Source organism: Neopsephotus bourkii, unplaced genomic scaffold (assembly GCF_033783945.1).
Source record: "Neopsephotus bourkii isolate Nb327-2 ecotype Australia unplaced genomic scaffold, CSIRO-AGI_Nbou_v1 NB_1825, whole genome shotgun sequence".
NCBI classification, from domain to species: Eukaryota; Metazoa; Chordata; class Aves; order Psittaciformes; family Psittacidae; genus Neopsephotus; species Neopsephotus bourkii.
In genome coordinates, this window is record NW_026902298.1 from 13,855,292 (window position 1) to 13,880,565 (window position 25,274).

General features: G+C 38.0%; 1 protein-coding gene across 1 annotated transcript in view; it reads left to right on the forward strand.

The window, feature by feature from the left end:
* The first annotated feature begins 1,922 nt into the window (after nucleotides 1-1,922).
* The window catches only part of ARID4A (AT-rich interaction domain 4A), a 47,489-nt gene continuing 24,137 nt past the window's right edge, over nucleotides 1,923-25,274 (forward strand). Inside the window, exons 1-10 of the mRNA XM_061343586.1 lie at nucleotides 1,923-1,934; nucleotides 2,419-2,529; nucleotides 4,932-4,997; nucleotides 5,937-6,027; nucleotides 16,260-16,339; nucleotides 16,444-16,538; nucleotides 17,140-17,272; nucleotides 19,116-19,195; nucleotides 20,916-20,992; nucleotides 22,804-22,970. Of these exons, the coding sequence (XP_061199570.1) occupies nucleotides 1,923-1,934; nucleotides 2,419-2,529; nucleotides 4,932-4,997; nucleotides 5,937-6,027; nucleotides 16,260-16,339; nucleotides 16,444-16,538; nucleotides 17,140-17,272; nucleotides 19,116-19,195; nucleotides 20,916-20,992; nucleotides 22,804-22,970 (912 nt within the window). The remainder of the gene's footprint in view (nucleotides 1,935-2,418; nucleotides 2,530-4,931; nucleotides 4,998-5,936; nucleotides 6,028-16,259; nucleotides 16,340-16,443; nucleotides 16,539-17,139; nucleotides 17,273-19,115; nucleotides 19,196-20,915; nucleotides 20,993-22,803; nucleotides 22,971-25,274) is intronic.

A 25,274-nucleotide genomic window follows, 5' to 3' on the forward strand; every position in this document is an offset into this window, starting at 1 on the left:
CTCAGGCAGGACCGATTCTGCTCAACAGCTTGTTATTGGGCTGGTCGCTGGTGATTCGGTGCGAGCCCGGGCTGGGGGGTGGAGAGGGGCCGCGCTTAGCCGCCGCCGCTGCTGCTTACGGGGTTGTCGTCGTCGCGGAGGGGGCCGCGGCGCCGGGACCAGGCCGGGCAGTGCGGGTCTGTCCACTTCGCTCCGAGTTTCTAGGTAGGAGGCAGAGAGGGCGGCGGGCACTTCAGCAGCCGCAACTCTGTCGCTGTCCCGGGGGAGGGGGCGCGGAGCGGCCCTGAGAGCTCTCCCCCTTATCCTTCCCCCCCCCCCCCGCACCACCACCAGCGCGCCTTTGCACTGTGTGAGGGAGCGCGGACGCCCGTCGCTCCGTTTCTGACGGGGTCTCCTTTCCCTACGGAACTCCCCCCCCGTGCCCGCTCCGAGCTCTCCGGCCGACTCCCCGCCACCGTTCTTGGAGCTGCCCGGGGCTTGGCGGCGGGGACGGCCCGCCCGCCCTCCATCCGCAGCCACTCAGCCGCACGGCGCTGGTCCGCCCCCGCTGCACACCTTCCCCCGCTCCCACCCCAGGCCGGGGGCCGCGGAGTCCCGGCGGCTGGCAGCGCGGCTGGCCGCGGCGGGTGTGCGGGGGGCGGGAGCCAGAAGTGCGGCCAGCCGGCGGGGAGGGGGCAGGGAGGAGGGGCTCCGCGGCGCTTCCCTCCGTGGGCCGCAGAAAGTTGCGAGGGGCGGGGAAGACGGCGGCGGGCCCCCACGGCGGCGAGGTGCCTGTGCGGGGTGGCGGTTTCTCCTCCCCGGCCGAACACGCTCCCCGGTCCCTCCGCTCTGAGGCGCCGAGCGGGAGCAATGGCGACGTGACACACCGAGGGGCCGCCGGGCGGGAAGCGGCGGGCGACGGCTGTGGCCCCGTTCACTCCGTGGCCCGGCGGGGCTAGGACAGACGGACTGACGGCGGTTCCCGCCCGTCGGCGCCGGTCTCCTCTCTCAGCCCGGCCTCTCCTCACAGAGAGGGAGACCCACGCTCTCAGGGGTGAGCCCTCAGGCGCTCCCTCCCCCTCTTCCCCCCCCCCCCCCTTCTTGTTTTGCAGTGTTTTCCCGTGTGCTTGTGAGGAGGAGAAGTCTTTGAGCTGGAATCCCTCACATAACCTTTATAAAGATGAAGGTAGGCTAACTCCGGAGTAGGGCACGGCTCCCTTTCTCTCTTCACAAGCTGCTCTGGCCATTTCATTTTTAATCGCCGATTTCGATGAGCAACAGTAGGATAACGCTGTCTGGGGTTTCGGTGCATGTTGTATATCCTGTTTCTGCGCTCTAGCTGAGGTGTGGATGAGCGAAGCTCTTACCATCTTGCAGGAGTAGTCTGAAAATTCACAACGTCTTTGAATTGTTGTCCTTTGGGCTGCTGTCTAAATGCTTCCTGTATCAGCAGCCGCTGTTTGTAAGTTTGCAATACCACAGCTTTTGTCCTGCCTTAGCTGTTCCTGTTTCTTTTTCAGTAGAGGCTTAACAATTGCAGTGCAACTTAGAAAAGCGAAAACTTTTTTTTGCCTTCAGAGTTGAAGAAAAAAAAAATAATTAAAAAAAAAGTAGTTAAAACACCAAGTAAGAACAGAAAAGTAGTTGTTTTATATGCTATGATTTCCTTAATGCCTTGATAGACATTTTCAACGTGGTCGCTCTACCCTTGTTTATCAATTGCTACAAGCACAATAAAGTGAAACATTGAGTAATGAAAGTCCGGACTAAGGAAAATATGATGAGAAATACTTCTCTGTCTTAAAATGCATAAGCAGTTAAGCTTTTATAAGGCATTTCAGGAAACAAAAATACTAGTTAGCAGCTGTTTGAAAGATTACAACAAATTTCTCTAGAGTCTCCTTTTAGTTGTCAGGAATAAAGAATCCTATATGTAGGATGTTATGGACTTAATTGTAAGTAGTGGGATGATAGCAGGCTCGAATGTTTTAAATAATCTCTGTCATTGGATTGCAGTTAGCTGAGAAAAGTACAACTATGTTTTGTATTGCCTTTTTACAGCTGAAATACTCTCCTTTTGTATGCTGTGTAGGAATGACTTAATAGTCGTTCCTGTACATTATTAACCTTTTAAATGGAGATGTTTGAAGTATCAGTTTAATACCCGCAAAGATATTTCTGGGAGAGTAATTAGGCTGGCAAAATTGTGGGAAGTGTCATCATAACTGGTAAAACAAAACTTCCTGTAACTTCTTTGTTGGTTTCATTTTCTTTTTTTTTTCCTTTTAAAGAACAGTGTGATTGCAGTTCCAAGTACAGACATTGTTACTCACGTAACAGACAATAGATCTGAAAGCTTACGTGTAAAATTAAATGTATAACGATGCAGCTGAAAAGAAAAAAAATAACTAAACTTGTTCTTATTTTCTTCTTTAATAGGCAGCAGATGAGCCTGCCTACCTGACAGTGGGAACTGATGTCAGTGCCAAGTACCGTGGTGCCTTCTGCGAGGCAAAGATTAAGACAGTGAAAAGGCTTGTGAAGGTCAAGGTACTCGACTGTGGTTGTTGCTGATTTTATTAAAGCTTTGTGTTGAAAAGACTGTCAGAGAAGTTTATCCTAGTCCCGAAGATTTGGAAATGTTCATCACCTTGCTGTAGGAATTTAAAAAAACACTAGCATGTTTTTCGTATTTTGTTGCTGGGTTTGGGATGTGTTTTTTGTGGGTTTTTTTTGGGGGGGGTGGGGTAGGGGTGTTTCTTTCTTATTCTTGTGGGAGTAGGTTGCAACAAGAATGAGCTTTCACATTACCTATCCTTGCTACTTCTTTCCTGATTGCAGTTGTCTTCTGTCTGTCAATGCATCAGTTTCACAGCAGTCAGTTTTGATTTTACAAATAGGGGATTGTGGCTTTACATGAGTAATAAGAGCAACCTCTTCTGAAGCAGAAATTCCATTTCATTCCTATTGACGTTCTCAGTTTGGTAGCTTAGAAGTTAAGAGGCAAAACCAAAATAAATAATAAGTCAACATAACAGAAAAAAAAAGATGGTAACAATTAGTTTCTTAGACCAGCTTTTAGAAATGTCAAGGATAACGCTTCTTAAGTTTTGAATATCTTGCTGTTGCTTCTAAACCAGCATGCTCTGGCTGTAGCTGAGTTTCTACCTATGTGTGGTACTGGCACATAACATTCATTCCCATTTACAGGTGTCACACCAAAACAACAAAAAAATAAAAGTCATTATTTTGGTGTTGCAGTACTCTTGTAAGCATTACCATGGGAAAACAAGAATAAAATACAGTTAAATGAAAGTTAGACGTTCAAAGTAAATACAGAAATTGTTGTACTGCAAAATCTTTCCACTTCCTCCTCTCATCTACTGTCCAAAATAGGTAAATAAGTCATTAGTGACTCAAAACCCCTTAACATAAATGAAATCTTTTAATAACTACACATCTAACTTTTCATGTGCTTTAATGCTTAGATCAAGTAGAACAAGCGATCAGCCTCTTCAATTACACCTATAGCTCATATCACTTTGAGTGTTTTACACAAACAGGAAAAAAAACCCCAAACGATTCAGGTACTGGAGTCTTTTGCCCTGTTCTTAAGGAGTGCTTTTAGAAATCTGTGATGTTCTTAGAAACCTGTGTTAATAACAAGCTCTGTAGGAAGCAGGGTGCTGCCCTTCCTAGTCTGACATCCTTGATTTTGCATCTGTATCTTTGGTCTGATAGAGTATCTGAACTGTAAGAGGTGTGAGTTTCTTTTTCTCATTAGAATCATATGCTTTATGACTCCATGATAAGATTTGGAAGTATATGAGGCTGCTGTGACTTGGTGGAAATTCTGTCACTGTGTCTCAATTATATTGCAACAATTGAAGTTTTAATAAGCTAAGCTGATATTGTAATTAAGAGCATGTAGGCGCACCCCGGCACACTTACCAAAAGTGCAGAGTCCAGAAACAATAGTAGTGTCTTCCTGAGCAGCAGGACAACTGTATCCATCTCTGTATGATAGAAAATGTTAAATAAAATTTTCATGAAGTGTGTTATTAACTTGAATGTGTATTAACAATTATAAATACACCTACAGTGTAGACTATGGTTGGGGGATAATTGAGGGAGCCAGAAAACTGGACATCTTCAGAAGTGGAAAGGAAGCTTCTGGATCTTTTGATTCCTGAAAAGAAACAGGAATTTTGGATTTTTTTTTTATTTAAACACCATAGGTGCTTTTGTGATAACAAAACCTGTTAACAGTGTTGACATCTAAGTATCCATCTTTTATGTTTCTAAATTGAGTCTGCAGACTCAGGGATTCAAATTGCTTAGGCTTACATTAACTTCTGTATGTTAACTTCTCAAATGTAGGATTTTAAAGGGAAAAGTGTAGTTTACTGATGCTGTAACTGATCCTTACCTTCATTATGCTTATAATTTGCATGTTTGCCATAAAAACTTTTCTCTGGCTTAAGGTAGCAGAAATGGTGGTTAGTTACATGATGTTTTTGGATACATATTTAATAAAAAAAACCTTTCTATTTTGGTTTAGTGTGGTAATTGGCATATTATCAATAAAGTGCTACAGTCGAAGTAAAGAGAGGAAAAAAAAGGCTGCTTAATCTCCTGATCTGGAAGCTCAGTTCCAAGTGTGAGCTGGATTGAATCAGTATCCACACTCACATCAAAATGTGTTTGCTTTGCCTTAGAATAGCTGATGTTTGATTTGCCCTCTCTAAGTATGATGTTTGATATCAAATATTAAAAGTGATACTTGGGGCTCCCTGTCAGTAAAACAAGTGTTTTGTGTTTAATAATGTTTGGGTCCATTTGATTTATACAGATTTTATTTTCCAAATTGTCATTATTACTTCAGTTTCATATGCTTTTTGTATGCTGTCAAAAATAGGATACATATAAAAAAGTTCATTAATATTTTTCAGGTGGTCCTGAAGGGGGATAACTCAACTCAGTTGGTGCAAGATGACCAAGTGAAAGGACCTCTAAGAGTATGTACATTGCGTGCTTTTTTTCTTCCCCTGTGTTCACATAATTTGTAGAATTATTAATTTTAGTGCTATTCTACAGAATTTGAATCAACAGAAGGAGGCTCATCACTTTAATTCGGTTGAATTCTGAGTAGTCTTAACTCTTGCAGCTCTTAGAGGCTGTTTATGCTTCTCCATGTTGTATACTTCATACACAATTTTGCATACATGATTTTTGTAGCTTCTTACAAGTTATAAAACTTCTCATAAGTAATGAAACTTTGAAGCTTCTTATAAGTAATCGAGAACTTGATTATGAAGTTTAAGCCTGCTAGGCAGTAGTAAATTGAAGTTAGTTTGCTCTAACTGCATTTTTAAATAGTTGATGTATTTTATAAAAAAATGTGTATTGGTTTGTATTTCTGCAATATGTAATAGTTGTCTGCTGAAATACATAGCTGAGTTACAAAACGTGAATAGAGCTGTTTTGAGGAGAGCACCTTTTCTGTATTTGTCTTTTCTCTGTAGCTACTGCAAGAACGCTAATGCATGTTGTAGGCTGCTGCTGAAGTTCTGACAGTGATACGTATAACAGTGGTTAAATTGTGGGACATAGGAGGAATTGCATGCATGTCAGTAATAAAGTAATAATTACTTTGAAGATTTGAATATTTATTTCTAATTAGCCTTCATGTTATTTATTGAGATGATGTAGATCATGCTTAGGTGATATGAGTTTCTTACTGCTTTACTGTTTATTTCCTGTTCAGCCTGTGTACTTGAGGACCTTTGTTCTTAGCAGCTAAGTAACTAAATTTTACAACACAGCATTTAGCTAAAATGAGTCTTAAAAAAAAAAAAAAAAAGAAGGCTGGCTTGCTGGAAGAATTAATGCCTCCATGGGTTTTCTTCATTATGAGACTGGGATTACATGTAACCTCAAGATACTCCTTTTTGCAGGTTGGTGCAATGGTTGAAACCAAAATGCCTGATGGATCCTTTCAAGAAGCTGTTATCAGCAAGTTGACAGATGCTAGTTGGTATACTGTAGGTGAGTAGCCCCATGCTTTCATTTATGATCTGTAATCTTTGAACAGTCTTTCTAGTTACAAGTAATGTAAGTAATTACATCTTGTATTCTAAGACCTGAGATAGGTTTTTGGAGGGGCCTTTTTTAAGTCTTCCGGATCTTCTTTCCTTTTCCATTTAAAACAGAATAATAATTACTTGATGTTCAGGGACACTGTTGCACAAGTAATTGCAGAGCTGAACACTCAAGTTTTATTTGCACAACTGATGTCAGTTTCTTTCACTGTAACTCAGAATAATTTTTGCAGATTTTGAGACGTAAGCCTTGTAATTGTACTTCTAGCTGAAAACCTGTGGCATGTAATGAATGACTGAAATGCTAGCTTTCTTTCACTAAATGGAACCTTGTATGCAAAAAAGCATTGGTAGTACCACTGTGCATTCTGAAGGCACTCCTTTTTTTGTTGAGGTTTGTGTTTTATATGAAGCAATGGAATATGAGATCTGTTCTTTTTCAAGAAAAGAATTGACACATCACACCTTACAAAGGGAACATTGATTTATAACATGAATTACTTCTTGCTTTAAAATAATTTTCAAGCTGGTTATATCTAAAGTGAAATAGAAAGTTACTTTGCTTGTCATGTTCGAGGGTCATGTGCTTTTTCACTTATTCAAATAGAAACCTCAGAATGCAGGATCAGCAAAATTTCTATGTTGAACACGAATTCATTGCAAGTATTTGAATCAGAGCTTTGCAAACACCTGTCTTTATTTTTTTTTTTTTTTTTGCACAACTTACAGCAGTGGAGCATTATGTTCACTAATAGTAGCATAGAGGGAACATGCTCCTCTTAATTGTCCTGTATGTTACTCTTCAGCATTGCTTTTGAGATTAGTACTTATAAATTTAAACTGTGTGTTTCTTACTGGCTGCCTTGTATACTGAATGTGTTCAGCTGTACTTTGTGTTCTTCCATACACTCCTGAGAGTCCTCTCTCACACAAAGTACTAATTATTTTGATTCATTAATCCATTTTTTAAGTTATAAAGAAGGTATTTGCAGTAATGTTTCCATTGCAGTAGATGAGGGTATGTCAACTTTGGTGGGATCAGGATAAGGCTCTTGCTGCAGATAATTTGGAAGGATTTATCACTTCATGATTATCACTGTTACTGCATGCTTTAAATATAAGCCCGTTGACAAAGCTCACTCAAGATTACAACATTGCTGTAAAATTGTAAATTTAGCTGTAAAGTTGTAGCATATATCAGGTCAGGGAGAAAAGGAAGGATTATTTTGGAGCGCAGAAGATTTAAAATCTATGTGGTTTAGTACTGTGGTGTGACGTACTCAGTGAAGAGCACTGGTCTTTCACCATTTTTTTTTTTTTTTTATACTGCATGAGTCTGCAGTGGTGACTTAGAGGTTCACCTCTAAGAGATAAGAGACACAGTCTTGTAGTAATAATGCCATGATTTATGAATTAGTATTTCATTATAAAACCCACTTATTTTGGTTTTTAAAGTAGCATTTTTAGGTAATTCTGTTTGAATCTGGACCAGAAGATTTACATCAGTAAACCAACACTACATATTGATCCTTTAGTGACAGAAAAAGCTTTCAGTTATTAATTGATAAAACAAACATATTTGTCATCTTACATTTGACAGATGAACTTTAAATCCTCAGTTTTGGGGGGATGAATTCTGTCTGTTTTTTCTCCCCCTTCCCGCTCCCCCCCCTTTTCTTTTGAGCAGTGCACTTCTAAAAATCTTTTCTTGAATGGTGAATACAAGTTCTGCCCTATATTAGTGGATTGTTTTTTAGGTTTAACAAGTTGTTGAACTCTCCCCAGTAATATAAAAGAGAAATCATGCATACCATGGTTTTTTCTTCATAGATTTATTTATTTTTAAGTGCAAAACCTTGAACCAGTGGATTAAGTTATTACTGTCATTTTCTTTCCCCTAAAAATATTTTTGACAGGTGGAATAGGTAAAATAAACTTATGTTTTCCATATGCAAATGTACTGAGATTGTGGGATTTAAGTAATCTTACCGTAAGTTAACATGCGGGGCTGTGATATGGCACATAAAATATATATACCTATGACTATGAAAATACAATTGTAACACATTGGAATTATGTTTAGATTTTGCAAGCTTTTTTTGTGAGTTATATGTGGTGATGTGCTGACTGGTGTTGAAAGCACAAGTAGCATTGTCCAGAGTAAGCAGATCATGAAGCTTGTGTCATTAAAATGGTTATTTTGCTTTTAAAATTGGGGAAATATTCAAGGTTGAGTACAGAAACATTGAGGTGTGAAAAATAAGCCTTATCTTTTGCCTGCTACTTCCATAGTAACATAGAAAGTTTGGAGTATATATTAGGTGTATGTTTATGCTGCTGTGAAGCAGAGTTGAATTGGTTCCTTTTAATAGGTGGCGGGCCGTGCTACTTAGCAGTTCAGTCAAAGCTAAAGAGTTTGAGAGGGAAGTGGGTTAAACAGCCTTCAGGTTTCTAGAATGTCTTCTTGAATGTGGTCAGGCTTGAGATGGAAAGCACAAGGAAAGCTTGTGTTTTGGTAGTATGTGCTTTTCCTGTACTATTTTTTCAGTGTTATGTAGCATCTCTTTCCCTGTGATCTGGAATTAGACTGATGCGGATAGGAAAACCAGGAATGTACGCAGACAAACATTTTCAAACTGTTAAGTACAGTTACCTAAAAAATCCACCAAAATGATCTGCATGAATGTCTAGCGAGAAGTAATAATGTTCATTTTTGTAAAGTAGGTTCTCTGTTTCAGATAGGTATCTAAAGAAGAAAAAAAGCATCTGAAGCAGTTCTGATTTGTTCAATAAGGTGACCAGTAGAAATGCTGCGTTGAGTTTGCTCACTTGCCACCGACATAATAAAAAGAGTCACAATGATGATCACTTAGTGTGTTGTAACAGTATCTCCTGTCTATTAGTAGTGTTCATGTGGCCAAAATAAATGAGGATTTATTTTTATTGTAGCTGCCATGAAGTCACTTTTTCACCTGTTTTTACATAGTAATGATGTTGCTGTACCCATTTACTTGTATTGACATTTTCAGCTGTGATTTGGAAATACTTTTGAAATTAGTTTTGAAATTCAGCTTTTCAGTATAAGTAGGTGAAGAAACAAAAGCTGTTTGGAGTGAAAGTTTAACAGTGTCTGGAAGATGCCATTGCACCAGTCACCCCTCTCATCTGCTCAGTTGAATATTAAGTGGGATGACAGTAATAGTGGTTTAAGTTATTTGGATAACAAATGGCTCAGATGGACTCCATGATCTTAAAGGTCTTTTCCAACCCAAATGATTCTGTGATGCTATGATATTTTAATCTTTAAAGTGCAATTACTTAAACTGAATTAATTCAATTTACAATTTTTAAAGTGCTGCATTGATGCTTTTGAAGTGCTGAATATATTGCTAGGTGATAATTGCATGGCATTAGATCTGCTTTCAGCTGAGCCATGTTTGAATTATGACATACTTAGCATACCATCCGTGTGATTCTCTGTTAACTTGTAAAATGGTTCAGGTAAATACTGAAATAATGTCTGAAAAAATTTGAAAAAGCAAAAGGAAATCACAGCCCACACCTCACAGAGTACATAGTTATGTTTTCCTTCTTTCACATTCTCTCTGGAATCTTACAAGCATTACCAGAATTTCAGAAAACAGGAATCCTTATGCATGTTTTCTTTAAGGAAACACTTTTGTATCAGTTCTGTAGAGAACTAGAAGTGATGTAATTATGAAAGTGAGAAATGGTATTTCAGTTGAGCAAGCATCTGAAGACTTGCTGTTGGAACAGCCTTTTTCATTGCCCCATCAAAAGGAAAGTGATATCTGTCTTGTCACAAAGCTCAGGTCAATAATCTGTATGTGCTTAGATCTTATTAAGTATATGTGATTTAACCATATTTACAACTTTAAACAAAAAAACTCAACAAATCAACACATCAGATACATTGATCTTTGTGTCTTGTCATGTCCTAATGTAATGAAAAAGTTTTTGAGAAAACATGTATTAACTTTTAGTAATTTTCCTTTGAAATGGGTAGGAAATATGGAGGAGGGGAAGAACAAGAGGCATTTGCAGTTTCTAGCAGACTGCTGTCAACAGTAGGGCTCCATATACTGTTCAGAGTGAAAGCAAACGTGATACCTCACTTTTTGAGTGTTATGGCTTTCAGGCTTCACCCAGTAGTTTTATGTAAGAGAAGATGTGTCTTTTTTTTCCTTCTAAGTTATGGAATAGCAGAGTAGTAAAGAAATTATTTTTCTCATTGCTTTTTACACTGCATGAGTCTGCAAAGCCAACAGAGCTCTTCCTTTTTGGCTCTAGCACCGTGTTATACATCAACATGGCCCAACCTTGGCTGTGCTGTAAGCCAGACACTGCTTCTGAAACAACTGTCTGAGTCACATACCTTTGCTTGTACTGTCTTCAGCCCAAAGAAGTTGTGAATGCTCCCTCCCTGGCAGTGGTCATGGGCAGGTTTGATGGAGTCTTGGGTGACATGGTTTAGTATGTGGTGTCCCTGCCGATGGCAGGGGCGTTGGAACTAGATGATCTTAAGGTCCTTTCCAACAGTAACTATTCAATGATTCTCATGTGGTGGTAACTTCTCTCATACAGTCACTGTGGCAGTTTCCAGGGAATGCTAAGTGAGTGTGTGCTGAGAGGAATTAAGATATCCAAGTGCTTATCCTTGAGAAAGTGAAGTTTTGGATAGTCTGTTTGAGTTCTGGAAGTGAAGTATAGTCTCAGCCACCAGTTGCATCACTCTGAGGTACTGGGCTTAGGAAGGCAAATGACAGAAATGAAAGATACTGCTTCTTTGGTTCTGGTCCTCTTTCAAGTTGCGTGGATTTTGAAAATCCCATTCATAATTCTGAGAATATCAGAAAATGAACCAACAGTTATGTCCAAGGACTTTCAGAAGCGGGGTTGCAAACAGGAGCTATTTATAGTCATCTTTTTCTATTTTTTAAAAGTTTTCCTCTTCTGATGCCTTGTGAAGATACCTCTTCTAACAGGAAAAATTGACATGATTCTGGCTTCACTACAACTTTTAAGCTCCTAACATGTCTTATTCCTGCGTGAAGCATGATAAAAGCTATCACCTCCCACAGGTCACTTGTGGTAGCGTGATTTCATCAATGCCAGGGGGTTGTCTTTTCATAACTTGAAGAGCATGCACATTGTAGTATGTGCAAGGCACTAGTCATGTTTGTGTGGCTTGTTCAACCGGTTCTTACCAGCATCCTGTTGAGTTCTGCATCCAGGAAGCATCCCAGCACTTCATCTTCAGACTGTTCATGTGTCATTTAGGAATCCAAAACCACAAATCTAACAGGGGAATGGTCCAGTTGCCTACACTTCACTGGTTCTCTGTACCACCCTCACCCACCATAAATTTATTCTTTTCATCTCTAAAATGTTGCTTGGCTGAACTTTAAGGAAAACCCTGTATTTGGAGTCCTTGTACGTGAAATCCTTCCATGTAGTTACTGTTGTTCAGGTGCACCTGTGACGTGTAGAAACCGTGCAAGAGCTGTGTTGGTTGCTTTTGGGCAAATCTAAAAAAGAGAATAGCACCACATTTTGTGCTTATGTGCCAGGTGATATGCAGGTAGTGGGATAGATGTGACGGTGAAAAAGTTTATTAACTGAACTTTGTTGCCAATCAACTGAATAGAGCTTTTGGTTATAAAACCACTTTTATTGCAATGCAGACTGAGTTTAAAACAATAGAAAATTGCATACAAACAACACTGTAGGGAAGGCAAGGAGGTGGAATTTTTTTCTCTAATGTCCTTATATGTACAATAGTAATATTATTGTGGCATTTTTGAAGTTCCAGGCAGTAGGATTTTGTTTGTAGGGAGATAGGATAGTCTTCTGTGAGTAGACTCAAAGGTTGTACTTACGCATTTCCAGGAGCATTTCATACAAACTTTCTAGCAGAACTGAAGCTTATTTAAAATTATTTCCTTTCTTTTTTTTGTTAAACTGAGTTCTGCAGTCTCTCCAGTATCGCAGTATGCTGCAGCATCTTGCTCTTGAGCCCTCTTAACAGTGGTGAATCAGTAGTTAGTACAGTTCTTGTCAACAAGGTTATTGAATAAGTATTGCATGACTCTTGATACTTTCTGTATTGTTTCCACAGCTGAAATCCACAAATCTACGGAACTTGCACACGTTTATCTATATATTCATAGACAGCATCTCTGGTAGTTTGCAAGCAGCTACTTTGTCAGGCAGCTGGTGAAAATAATTGAGTGCACATAGTGACACGGGCAATTTTTACTGCTTGGTACATACTGTTTTTTGTCTTGGTAGGTTTAAAAGTTTCTGAATGGGATGGGGAATGAGAAAAAAAATAAACAGCCTTGAGGGTTGTTTTTCCTATTCACTTGTCTGTTATAGGACTGCCTTATTTTATATTATATATTACTTATTATTACATAAACTTACATGTGTGTTATTTGCTCTGTGTACAAGTAATACCATAAGTATTATGAGGATGTTATCACTAGTGTCCTGCTGTGCTCTCTTTTTTTGTTTTTTTTTAACTTCATTTTAATCTTCAGGTGTTTATAAACAAGTTATAGTTAAACTGATCTGCAGTATTTTCTGATGAGTTTCTTCACAGTTCCTAGAAATGGTTTTGATTTGTGGACTTGTTAATATTTGTTATATAAATGAGAACTGATGTTGAGATAGCATTTCTATGAGGGCAGGGTTAGTATTTTTGTTAAAAGCATATAAGGGCCTGCTACAGGCAGGGAGTGGTAAATACCTGCTAATCAGTAATGACTTGAAAGTTGCACTGTTTAATGCATTTTTATGGTACTCAACTTTTAATCTAGGGATTTTTTTTTTTTCTAACTTTGGGGAAGGATTGCATTGATTCTCACTGGGAAGCTTTGTTTATGTTTTTCTGTCATAGCTTGGGCTTGCTAAGGCTTCCACAGAGAGGGGGGAGGGGGAATTAATTCTGTTTTTTTCCTGTCGATATTGACAAGATGAGATGCAGCAAAATTATTAAAATTTCTGTTCTATTATAACTGTTAAAATACGTTCCATACAGAGCATATTGAACTCCATTCTCAGGACTAGAACAAGCACTGTGGTGGAGACACTTCTCCAGGTTGTGCTGCTTAGTCATCTTTTTTCCCCTTCTGTCAGTGTTCGTCATTCAACAACATTTTTGGAAGAAAGGCCTGTGGCCAGTAGAAACACTGCTTTTCTTTCTGTCTTTCCTACTTCTTTATATTGACTTTTAAATAGTAGTGTGTAGGTTCTTGTCTAGTAAGTACCATTTTCTTTCCAGAAGTATTTACTGAAGTAGTCAGCTGGCACACCCTGTTTCCCCACAAGTACATGCCTACTACAAGATTAGGCAATGGCAGTACTTAGAGGCCTTCTGCTTTTTCATACTTGTTTCTTCGGAAGGACAGGTTTGTAAGTTTCTCTTCTGATGTAAATATTGTGGCACTGTAAATTCATCCTTTGATGACTACATTACACGTGTATGGGGAGATACATCCCTGTCTTCTCTTCCTGTTTTCCTTCAACACAACTGGTACTGTCCAGTAAATTCTCTCTTATGGAATACAGCCTATAGAATTTCTGCTGTAGACCTTTCCTGAAGTTGGGTGATAACTTCTTGTACGAGAGAAAGTACTCCATTCTCTTGGAAAGAGTGGCTTTCTTTTCAGGAGCAGGAAGAGGGGTTTCAGAAGGTGTTTTGGGGTTGGTGTTTGTTTTCTTTTTTTGTAGCCCACCTGTTCTGGAAATTGTAGAGTGGCCTGGCACTTTTTCCCTCTACAGCAAGGCACAAGCAGCTTTTGTAGAACAGGCCAGTTCTGTACCTTCACCTAGAGACATGGCAGGAAAAGGCTTGTAGGAAGAGGGCTGCTTTTGAGACATGGAGTAAATCTGCCTTCATGTATGAGACTGGGAATAGGACTGGAAGCTGAGTGCCAGCTCTGAACGCACTTGCACTCTTTCATTGTCTCTGGGTCCGGGGAGTGATAATGAAAACTTAATTACCCACCATTATGTATTTTTAATTCCACATTGTTTTGTCCATCAAAGTGAAATATAAATTCATGAAGTTGACACTTCTGCAATTGCAGTTACATTTTCAGTCTATAGTTTCCTTGTATTGGTTTTTGGTATTAATTTTGTAACTTTCAAAATTCTAAATTAACTTGCATGTTTGTAATTGAGGGAAGCAGAATATCTCATGCAATTCTTAATTGTCATAATTTCCTTACGTATCCTAATTGAAGTAGAGTTTAGTGTGTTTCACTTTGGATTTTACTAAACACTCAATATTTATAAGATTTATCTTTTAGGGATGAAAAAATGGTCTATGTCAGCTGGCTTATGAATGGTTTGATTTTATTTTTTTTTTCTCCTGTACTGAAGGGGTTTTAATTAAATAGATAGAGCTCCCAAAATTGGAGATAAACTAGGCTAATTTTTAAAATTTATTTACTTACTGTCAAGTATCGTGTTCTGTTTTCTCTTTTCAGTAAAGTTACCTGTTGAAAATCAGCAGCCATTTGTCTCCTATGATTATTTGTAAAAATCAGTACTTTGACTTTAGTTCTGAATGTGTTTGGCAAAAGATAATGGTGGTAAATCTCCTTATAAGTCTGTTGAGAGCAGTGAGAAATGGCACACACTGTAGGGTGCACAGAACACTCAAAAATCCCCCAAAACCAGAAAACACAACCAACCAGCCCAATCACCCTAAAGCTTAAAAATTGTTATCAAAGTGTGCAGAGAGCTGCTGACTGACAGGTTTGGAGTGTGTAATGGAACTTTACCTTCAGAGGAGTGGCAAGGATATAGATTTTTTTCATTAATGTAAACCTATGACAAAGCTGAACTTCATAACTCTTTTGAGCACTCTGGTGTTTGCACTGAGCTGATCAATGGGTGCCAGTGCTGAATTAGTATTGCAGAGGGGAAGAGCTCATACTTTGTTTTCCCGTTAGTGTGAAGTGTCACAGCAGTGGCTTTGTGAGCTGTAAGCCAACTAGGGGATTTTGAGACTAACATACTGATGTTGAGGTTGATGGGTTTTACTGGTATTGATACTTTAAAAGTTTTGAGTATACTGTTAACTAGTATAGCTAATTAGGCATATCTGTATCTACCATTCTTAAAACATGAGGCTTTTGGTGGGCGGGGGGAAAGGTTAGTTGCTTTATATGTGCACGTATTACAAATAAGCCATTAAGATAACTCAGTAATGAACCATACCGCAGCAGTGGTACCCTGAAGATGGAGGAATGTTAAAGCTTATCTTAACAAGCTTAATAAAATTTTTGTTCGTACCTTTCTATATAGTTACTGTTGCAGTCTATGGTTCTAATCTAAGACTATGAAAATGTGACTGTTCTGTTTAGTTGTTTGAAAAATGAAAGTGCTTTTCTTGCTGCAACCAATTGCTGAAACCTAACAATAAACATATATTTGATATTCACGCTAGCTCAAGAGATCTCTTAATTAAAGTATGTCAAAATCATTGTGCTGATATGCAGAATACTTCCTTCCCCCCCCCCTCCCCCCCCCCCCCCAAGTTCACTAGTGGACAAAGCACATTTCAAGTAGTTTAAATATAGAGTAGTACTCTGCACTTTGACCTCATACAAATAAACTTCTACCTTACTGGAATGCCAGACTGCAGCCACCTTGTCTGTGCTCTTTGAAAGGGGCCTGTTCAGCAGTCACAGTCTGTTGGTAGCACAGCACTGATGGTGTAGCAAAAAATTCTGCAAAGATTTTTTTTTCCACTTAGTGATTTTTTTGGGTGCTTGTTGTAGCAAGAGGGAGGATTAAAAGGTAGCATAAGTGAGGAAGAAATAGGGTAAAAAAACTCATCAAACCCCAGAGATTGGTATGCATGCAGTAGCTATGGTTTGAAATGTGCAATGTATTGATAAGAAGGATGTCTAAATTAGACTGAAATTGTTGCATCCAATATCCTTACTTTATACTGGCTTGAATCTCCATCTGAAAATGTTACCTGTTGTGAAACTGTATCTTGAATACCACCCTTAATTTTGCTTGTGAAGTCACCTTTCAGAAAATATTCTGGATTGTGAGATGAATAGTAGACTTGTTTTGTCAGCTTGGGAAAGAGATCTGATCATCTTGTACCAATTGTTTTCCTTGGCTTCATACTAGTTTTTGATGACGGTGATGAGAGGACCTTGAGACGAACTTCGTTATGTTTAAAAGGAGAAAGGCACTTCGCAGAAAGTGAGGTAAGATGATGATGGATATGCAGTAGAAACTAAGTGGTTAATTTATATTTTTTTATAATAAGAAGATAATGTAAACTAATTTTGTTTCCTGTTCTTCTATGTAGACACTTGATCAACTGCCACTAACCAACCCAGAGCACTTTGGAACTCCAGTTATTGGGAAAAAGTCTAATAGAGGAAGAAGATCTTCTCTTCCTGTGTGAGTTTTGCTAGTGTTCTGTTGCTTTCCTTTAGTGTGCTTTCCTAAAACTGAAGTAATGCCACTGAATGGTCTGAATACTCTTATCATGTGAGTTGAATGCACAGCTTACGGACTTAAGTGTCTTGGTTCATACAGGCATATTTGTATGTTATCACTATTATGAAATTGATGGAGTTTTGCTTGTAGTAGCCTTAAGTTTGTGCTTCTTTCATATAACAGGAACTTGTGTCAGAAAGTGTAGGCTTTTTAACCTTTATACTGGACAAAGTAGGAAAAAAGTGGTTTTAAATTTCTGGGGTAGATACTATTTTTCTTTGTTTCATGTCTGTGCACAATCAAATCCTGATTCATGCCTCCAATTCCAACATGATGCTGTTGTAAAATACTACTACTTGGAAAGAATTTCTACAAAACTCCTCTTAGTAAGTAAGTGCTCTTAATATTTAGGTGTGTTTCAAGTGATTTCAGCTTTTAAAATTATCATTTTGTTTTTGAAGCTGTGTAGAACAAGAAGAAAGATCTGGTTGTAAGCTGTATTTGCTTTCAAATATTAACTTCAGACAAAAACTTTAAAATACTGTGTGTTTTAATAATTTAGTACTGAAGATGAAAAGGAAGAAGAAAGCAGTGAAGAAGAGGATGAAGATAAAAGACGTCTAAATGATGAATTGCTTGGTAAAGTTGTGAGTGTGACTTGCAGTTCTGAGAAGACAGACTGGTATCCGGCTTTGGTAAGTTGCCTGAGATGTTGACATCTCTAGTGTCATAGTATAACTGTCTTTTTAGACAAGAGTGTCATCTGACTTGCTACAGTGTTCATGTAGTGGTTTTCTTGGATAGACTGTTTTGTACACTTCACAACTTTTCCAGCAGTTGCAAATGTACTCAGGCTATGCTCTGCTGCCCGTTTTTGTAAAAAATGCAAATTTTCTACAGTATCTTTGAAGAGTTTGAAAGCAGAGTTTATCATTTATGTATAACCTCTTAAGTCTTTCAAAACTGCACATATAATGATTGATATGTAATTATATTTTTCTTCTAAAAATAAGATACATTAGGAATTGCACTCCAGGGCTTTTTAAGGCCAACTGGATTTATGAATTTTAATTGCAGTGAAATTTTTCTCTTTTTGTATTTAATGATTGCCTTTTTCCTTAAACTTTCAATTTTATGAAATACTAGTTGCTTTCATGCTTGCATTTACATAAATGGCCAGTTACTGTAGCAGTAGATGTTGGTTATTGTTTTTATTTTACTGTCAATATAGGATATAGCTGTTTATTGCAATTGCTGATAATAAATATATATTAAATAAATTCAAGTACAAGTGAACTTGTACTGCAGAGGTAAACACTTTGCAGTTTCATCACACAGAAGAATTTACAGTTGCATATTAACAGTTGCTTTTGTTAGTAATCTTTCTGCTATTGTCAGGCAAGCTCAATACACATCTTCTGTCATCCATCAGAGATGTTTTGGGGTTTGTTGTTTTTTTTGTCTGTGGTTTTTTTTGCTTCCCTTTTTTTTGTTGTTATGTAGATCATTGGTCAGGTTTGGTTCACTAATCTTTGCATATTTTATTTACTGAATTGTATATTCTAAAGTCCTTTATTTTGAGTCTTCAGGATTAGCTCAGCTGCTAGAATGTCCCTTCATGAATCCAGGATCAAGAGGCAGTTAACTACACAGCCAGTTATCTTCTCTTCCTTGAAAGAAGTGTAATGTAGAGTGAATAGTTGACACTGGCTTACCCAGCTGTATATATCCCAGTTTAAAATGTGAATTCTGTCCTTGTTGTATGTGCTGTGATTGTTGTATATGCCTTTACTAATGACAGATTTTAATTTACCATGGTTCCAACTAGGGGACTTAAGTTACTGGAGGACATGAACCTGTACTGCTCTCTGCTGAAAACCAGGAATGTCTTATCTTGATTTTTGGGGTAAAACTTCTGACTGGGGTTGCACAGCTCCCACGGTATCCTTACAGACCCAGAAGTTCATCTGCTTTTGACACTTTGTATGTGTATATGGTCTAGAACAAAATGGAAACTTGTTCTGTTTGTGGTAATACAAATAGTGCAAATGCATTTATATTACCTTTTTGGACTTAGAGATGATACTGCTGTGGAAGGATGCACTGGGTTCCATGCTGTCTTGTATTATACACACCTCAGAAAAAACCCCATACTACTTTCAATTTGAAAGCTGGTGTCAAATAAGTGGGTCTGTGACTTTTTAAACAAATGCTTTAAACAGGTTTTGTGTGAACAAGAAAGGAAAAAAAAGCAGTAGATGAGTTTTGAGTTTATAAATGAAACTGCGAACTCTTATGGTTTGTTCATAAGTGAAGTTCATAGTTTGAGATTAACTGCTTCTTGAAATTTGTCATTGTTGGCCTTAGTAATACAAATTGGAATAGGTTTCTTTTCTCAGAACTGGAAATTATCATAGAAGAAACAGGAAAACAGCAGTTTTCCTGCTGTCCATCTTTCTTTCCTTTCAGGATCAGCTTTTTTTTTTTTTTTTTTAATTGTTATTTGCTTTAAAAAAGTGGGGTTTTTTTTAAATTCAGGTTGTGTCTCCCAGCTGTAATGATGACGTCACAGTGAAAAAGGACCAGTGTTTAATTCGATCCTTCGCAGATTCCAAATTGTAAGTAATAGCTCACTTTCATTAGATGTATATGGGAGGAAAATGCAAAACTAATTACACATTGCTTCTGAAGGCATTATTTCTTCCATAAGGACAGGGTACATCTTTGTGTAAAGTTGGTTGTACGCATTTGTCTGTCATAATCCATTTCAAGTCAACTGCTGCTGTGTTTACTTGCCCACTTTGTGAGGTTTAGTAAGAGTTCATTGAATTACTGAAGTTTCTGATGTTTCTTTATGAAAAAATCCAAAAATCAACAACTTCAAAACACCCCAAGTGTTAACACTTTGGATGACTCCTGTTCTTTGAAGTGTGAGTTTTAGTTCTAATTAGTTCCCTTAATGTCTTAATTATTATGCCTTTATGTCTGTTGTAGTTCAGATGTCTGACTCAGTGCCCAATGTCCGTGACTGTTTAAATAGCAGTGTTTAATTTACTTTTTTTTAATAAAAAAGTGAATATAACATAACTTTAATTAAAATTTTTACAGAATCTGAACTAAGATTCTTGCAAAAAGAAAGATTGGTCCTATTAGTACACACACACACACACATAACACCACCACCCCCAACATGGGGAGGGAGGGGGGAGAGTGAGAGAGATGTCTGTCCTGCTTAAGGAGTAATATATTCAAGAGTATAAAGCCTGCTTTTTTAAAGCTGGTTCTGTTTATTTCTCTTCATCCTTACTTCTAATGCATCTGTCTGAATGTACTGTAACTAAAAAACTTCATTGCCAAAGGCCAGCAATCACATCTCTTTCCCTGCTTCTTTCAAAGTGAATGATTTGTGATTTTTAATAACTCTGATTTTAAGTAGGGTGTGAGCACTTGATTACTGAAACATATTTCAAATAACTCAAGACTTCATTTAGTTTGGCCTGTTAATGTAGACATGTATCATCAGCCTTCTAGATAAATGGTTCTTTATACACTGAAGCTAGGATGTTACCGGAAAAGCATGCAGACTTGCTGTTTCACTTTTTTTTTCCCCCATAATATTATGGCTTTAACTTCAGAAAGTGACGGCCTCCAGTTCCTGAGGTGTTACTCCAGTTTTTCTGAAATAATGAAAGAAGAAAAAAAATCTTTTATAAAAACTCACTTGTAAGGCTTTCCTTACAGGTTGGTTAGCATTTCTGTTGTAGTAATTCAGTAACTGAATATTGACTGTAACTAGAACATATCAACTGCCATATATTTTGCTATGAGAACAGTTTTGTAATTTAAAACCAAAAACTGTTTATCAATGCAATTGTTTGAATTTGGCTTTACTGTTCTGTGCTAGTAGAAATGCATAAATACTTCTTTCATCTTAGCTAGAATGCTATTTGGGTAACAGCTGTTGATTGATGTGAATGTTTTCCCATCAATATTTTATTCATTTAGATTTTTTTATTCCCTGTGTGGAGTATTTTGTATTTGCAAATTTGTTAAACAAGGTTAAACATTTAAAATACAAAAGCTTTACAAACTTCTCTTTATTATTTAATTACAAGGGCTCTTTTAGTGTCTGAGTTTCATAGAAAGACTGGAAGCTTACTCTGTGTTTGAATTTTGCATTAGGACCTACGGTAATAAATGTCTTACACATTCATTTTTTAGAAAAGATCTTGAAAGTGAATGATAAATCTTGCCAATTTTAGACATCAGTGTTCTTCTAAGGCAAATGCTTACTTTACTGTGATATACAAATCCTAACAGAACCTTGTTCTTTTTCAGTTACTCAGTAGCAAGAAAAGACATTAAAGAACTGGATGTTCAAAACTTACCAAAATCTGAGTCCTCTCCTAAAAAAGGTAAATTTTAAGTGTTAAAGGAAATCTCATGAAGTAGTACTTTTAACTTTTGCTGATAAATGATGATCTGTTGATTTCTGATTACTCTTGGGTGTTTTGCAAACGATTTTAAATGTGATAAATTAGAGAAACTTTGATTGTAGCTGCCTTATTAAAATAGCACCTGGAAGTCTTGTTTATTTGATTTTTATTTCCTTATTCTGATCCTCTCCAAATCTGTGGAAAGGATATAGAATATTTTCAAGACAGTGTATTTGAAATGTCCTTGAACAATGAAATACACAGTTACATCTCCTAACACCAGAGTGTTGTGCTATTGCTCAAAACACTTAGACTTCACACTAAAAATACCCAGACAGCAAGGTGTAAACTTTATTAGAACAGCCTGCCTGTGATTAATATTTGATTGAAAAGTCTAATTACAGAATATGATTTATGGATGGATGAATGATGTGACTACAATAATCCTTATTTTTAGTGAGCTTTAATGTAAATAATTCTTAAACTTTTAGTTTCATTTTTAGACCCCAAAACATGAAATTTGTTAAGAAGAAATATTTAAAACTCATTTATTAATAACTAAGAAAAAGCCCACCTAGCAACAATAATTCCCACTTAATAATAGTTCCTTTGGTTTGAGTAAAGGTACGGAACAGCTTCTTAACAAGTAAAGATTTAACATGATACTTACAAATGAGAGCTAGAGGTGGTTTTAATGATTTCTACTTTCTTCTTCATAAGTGTTTTGCAGTACAAGAACTTTAAACCAAAAAAAGATCAGATGCCAGTTTTAAGATAAACAGAAGAAAGGGATTTTTTTACTGTGCTGATCATGATTAGAATTGGGCTGTGGCATTCGTTGCTATGAGGGAATATTGTGGAACCAAAGGTACTCATGGTTTTACAAAATGAGTTTAGACAGATTTCTGCAGGTTAATCAGCTATTAAAACCTGTTCCCTTGTCTTTTTTATATTTTGAAAAGAGCAAAGTAAGTCATAGTAGTTGATCTGTGAGTTGGTTATTGTTTTATGTCCCTATTTTGGGTATTCTTCTGACTCATCTTTGTTAAAGTCTTCTATTATGACTGGCAGGCATATTTGGCAGTTATCTGGGTCTATTTTGCTTTGTTGTTTTCTCCCATTGGAGCACATCTTCAAGGAAAAGAATTTGAGGTATTCCCGTTACACAAGTGTGACTTCCCCGTGTCCCATCACTCCCTCATTCACTATTGTATTTTTCCTCTGTTCCAAACATAAATGTAGCATCTCTTTAGGCAGTGCTCTTCGAGAAAATATTTGCATTTTTTTGTGCAATCTCAACTTTAAGACATGAAGGTATTTTGAAAAGAACAGAGTAAGTCATAGTGGTTGATCTAACTGTGATGGGTTTATGTTTTTTAAATAGCTTTATTACAGTATTTATCCCTTAGGAAACAGAATGGTTTACAGTTGGATGGAATATATGTGAAAGAGTATAGGATGCTTGTCTTTGTACCATTCATATAATTAGGTGTAAATCATAGTAGTGTTTGTGGGGATCTATGCCTAGAAAACAACTGGTTGTGGATATATCCCACAGATGTATGTTCTCAACATGTATGTTCAACTCTAAACTCCTTGAGTTGCTGACACTTGATTTTTAAAATTTGACAGTCTCAAAATGTAAAGTTTGTAAACTTGGGTGTTTAAAGCTGAATTTCGTTTGGGTTAAGTCATAATTGTGATTTACAAGAATGTGAAAAGGAAATTAAAAATACTTTGTGGCTGTGAATACTGTGGATGAGGTAAAACCAGGGCCCCTTCTTCTGTAGGGCTACAGGAGGCAAGCATGTTTCTCAGCACTAAGATTGTTCCTCGGAACTGGAAAATGGATATAAGTGAAATCCTAGAGTCCTCGAGCAGTGATGAGGAAGATGGAGCTGCTGCAGGAACTGATGAAGAGGAATTAAAAAGGGAAGAGAAAACTGAAGAAGTAGTGGTAAGTCTGGGCAATTTTAGTAATTCTTCAAAGATAATAACTTGCCTTCCTGAAGATCCTGCACTTTCCAGTACTCTCAGATGTAGCATAATTGCATCATCATCTTTCCAGACCTGTTCATCTTTCCTCTGCTATAGTTGTTTTTACTGGGGTTTGTGAGTGGCAATTGCCTCCTGTTATCCAGTGCAGAAATTAGTCAAATCTTAGAATTTAAGAATGCAAGGCAGAGAAGAGTGATGGAAAGAGTCTGGGTCAGGAGAGAGCCATAAGCAAAAAATTGGTGCTGAGCCTGGTAGTAGTAATCTAACTGTAAATAAAAGTAACTGTATTTTCTTTTGTACTTCATGTATAGGTTGTGTAAAATGTAACTTGTTTCTGAAAACAGTAGTTTGATTAAAAGAAAAAAGACAAACTTTGGGGCTGTTGAGCCTGGAGAAGGCTGCGTGGAAACCTCATAGCAACCTTCCAGCATCTGAAGGGGGATTCTAAGGATGCTGGGGAGGGACTCTTCATTAGGGACTGGTGTGATAGGACAAGGGGTAACGGGTTAAAACATAAACAGGGGAAGTTTAGATTGGATATAAGGAGGAAATTCTTTCCTGTTAAGGTGGTGAGGCACTGGAATAGGTTGCCCAGGGAGGTTGTGAATGCTCCATCCCTGGCAGTGTTCAGGGCCAGGTTGTACGAGGCCTTGAGTGTTATGGTTTAGTGTGAAGTGTCCCTGCCCATGACAGTGGGGTTAGAACTAGATGATCATAAGGTCCTTTCCAATCCTAACTATTCTATGATTCTACAATTCTATGTTGAAGGAAAAGCAGTAGGCTGAAAGTATAAGCTAAGGCACAGAGACCATTAAAAGGTCTTTGGTGCTTAAGACACTGTTTAGGAATGGTATGTTAGAGTTTTTAACACCAGTATCACAGGTCGTGAATCAGCCACCGTGGAGGTGGACTTGCTGTCTAATAGTTACAGTATAATGTTTTTCTGCATTAAACTGGTTTGAGTGGTTCCTTTTCCCCAAAGTCAGCCAGTTTCTTCATGTCATCAAAGCTGTGTACAGAATTTCCGTTTATTTCTGCAGCCAATTTTTAGAAGTAGGGGGTGTGCTTGGCTGTTGGATTTGTTTCTTTCCCCTCGTTGTGCGATTTTCACAGGACGCTCGGAAACATGCGTTTCGATAGAAAAATGCGGTGGATTCTGCCTCCTGAGGGAGGTCCGGCGCCGTTTCCCTCTCGCTCGCCCTGCAGCGTGCGGCCTTGTCAGCCCCAGCACAGAATGGCCGTTCATACTTGGAGGCGGCCTACAGCGTTGCCACGGCAACCGAGTGTTGGCTGGCAGCGCGCATGCGCGGAGAGCGGGAAGCTGGGGGGGAGGCCTCTGGAGCGGAGGCTTGGCCGGCGGCCAGGGGGAGGTTTGCCAGATGCTCTGAAATGGGCTGTCTCTTTGCTTTGCCTTCCATGTAATGTCTGGGGTTTTAGTATTATTTATTTTATTTTTTTTAGGGTTTGTTTTTTTTTTTATATATGGAAGAGAATGTAAGTAATGCCGTATAACTGCGGGTGCTGTGCAGGGAGAGAGAAAGCGAGCAAATATATGGAAGTCAGGCTGAAATATGCCCAGGCAGTAGGCAGATTAGATAGAAAGGAAGTAAAACCATTTTACATTTGAAAGAATGCAGCTCCTAGGTAAGGATTCTCTGTTTTAATCTGTAATGTTAACATGGTTGTTAAGAATGTGGCTTTGACTTAGAATTGTGATCTGGGAACTGTCTGGTGGAGCATGCAACCAGGGTAGAGCTTTCCAGGTAAAAAAGACAATAAGAATCTATTTTTAGGTGTTAATTGTATGCCTTGATAACAGTGTTCTGGAAAATGGGGTAGATGTCTGTATGAGAATAATGCTGTGATTAGATAAATATAAGGATAAATGTCTGCAGAATATAAAATCCTCTGGGTTTTTTCCTGTTTGCAGTGACAAGGACTGAATAGGCCACATTTTGCAGGGTGTGAACTGTTGCAGTCTGTGTTGGTCTGTTTGTATTAACGTTGGTTCAGATTGCAAAGTATCGGTCACTAAAAATCAAGGATTACTATAGTAGTTTTCTAGTATCCGTTTTTAAAATTCTTCATGGCTATTGCATAAAAGTGCAGTGTGTTTCAAACAAAGAAGGGGGAGGGGGTAGCTTGGTGGTTTTTGGTTGTTTTTTTTTTAATGAAAAAAAAGGCATTCTTGTCAAAGAAATAGAGGTTATTTTAGAAGAATAATCTAAATATAGAGTAGTAAAGCAAAGGATTCCAGACAGGT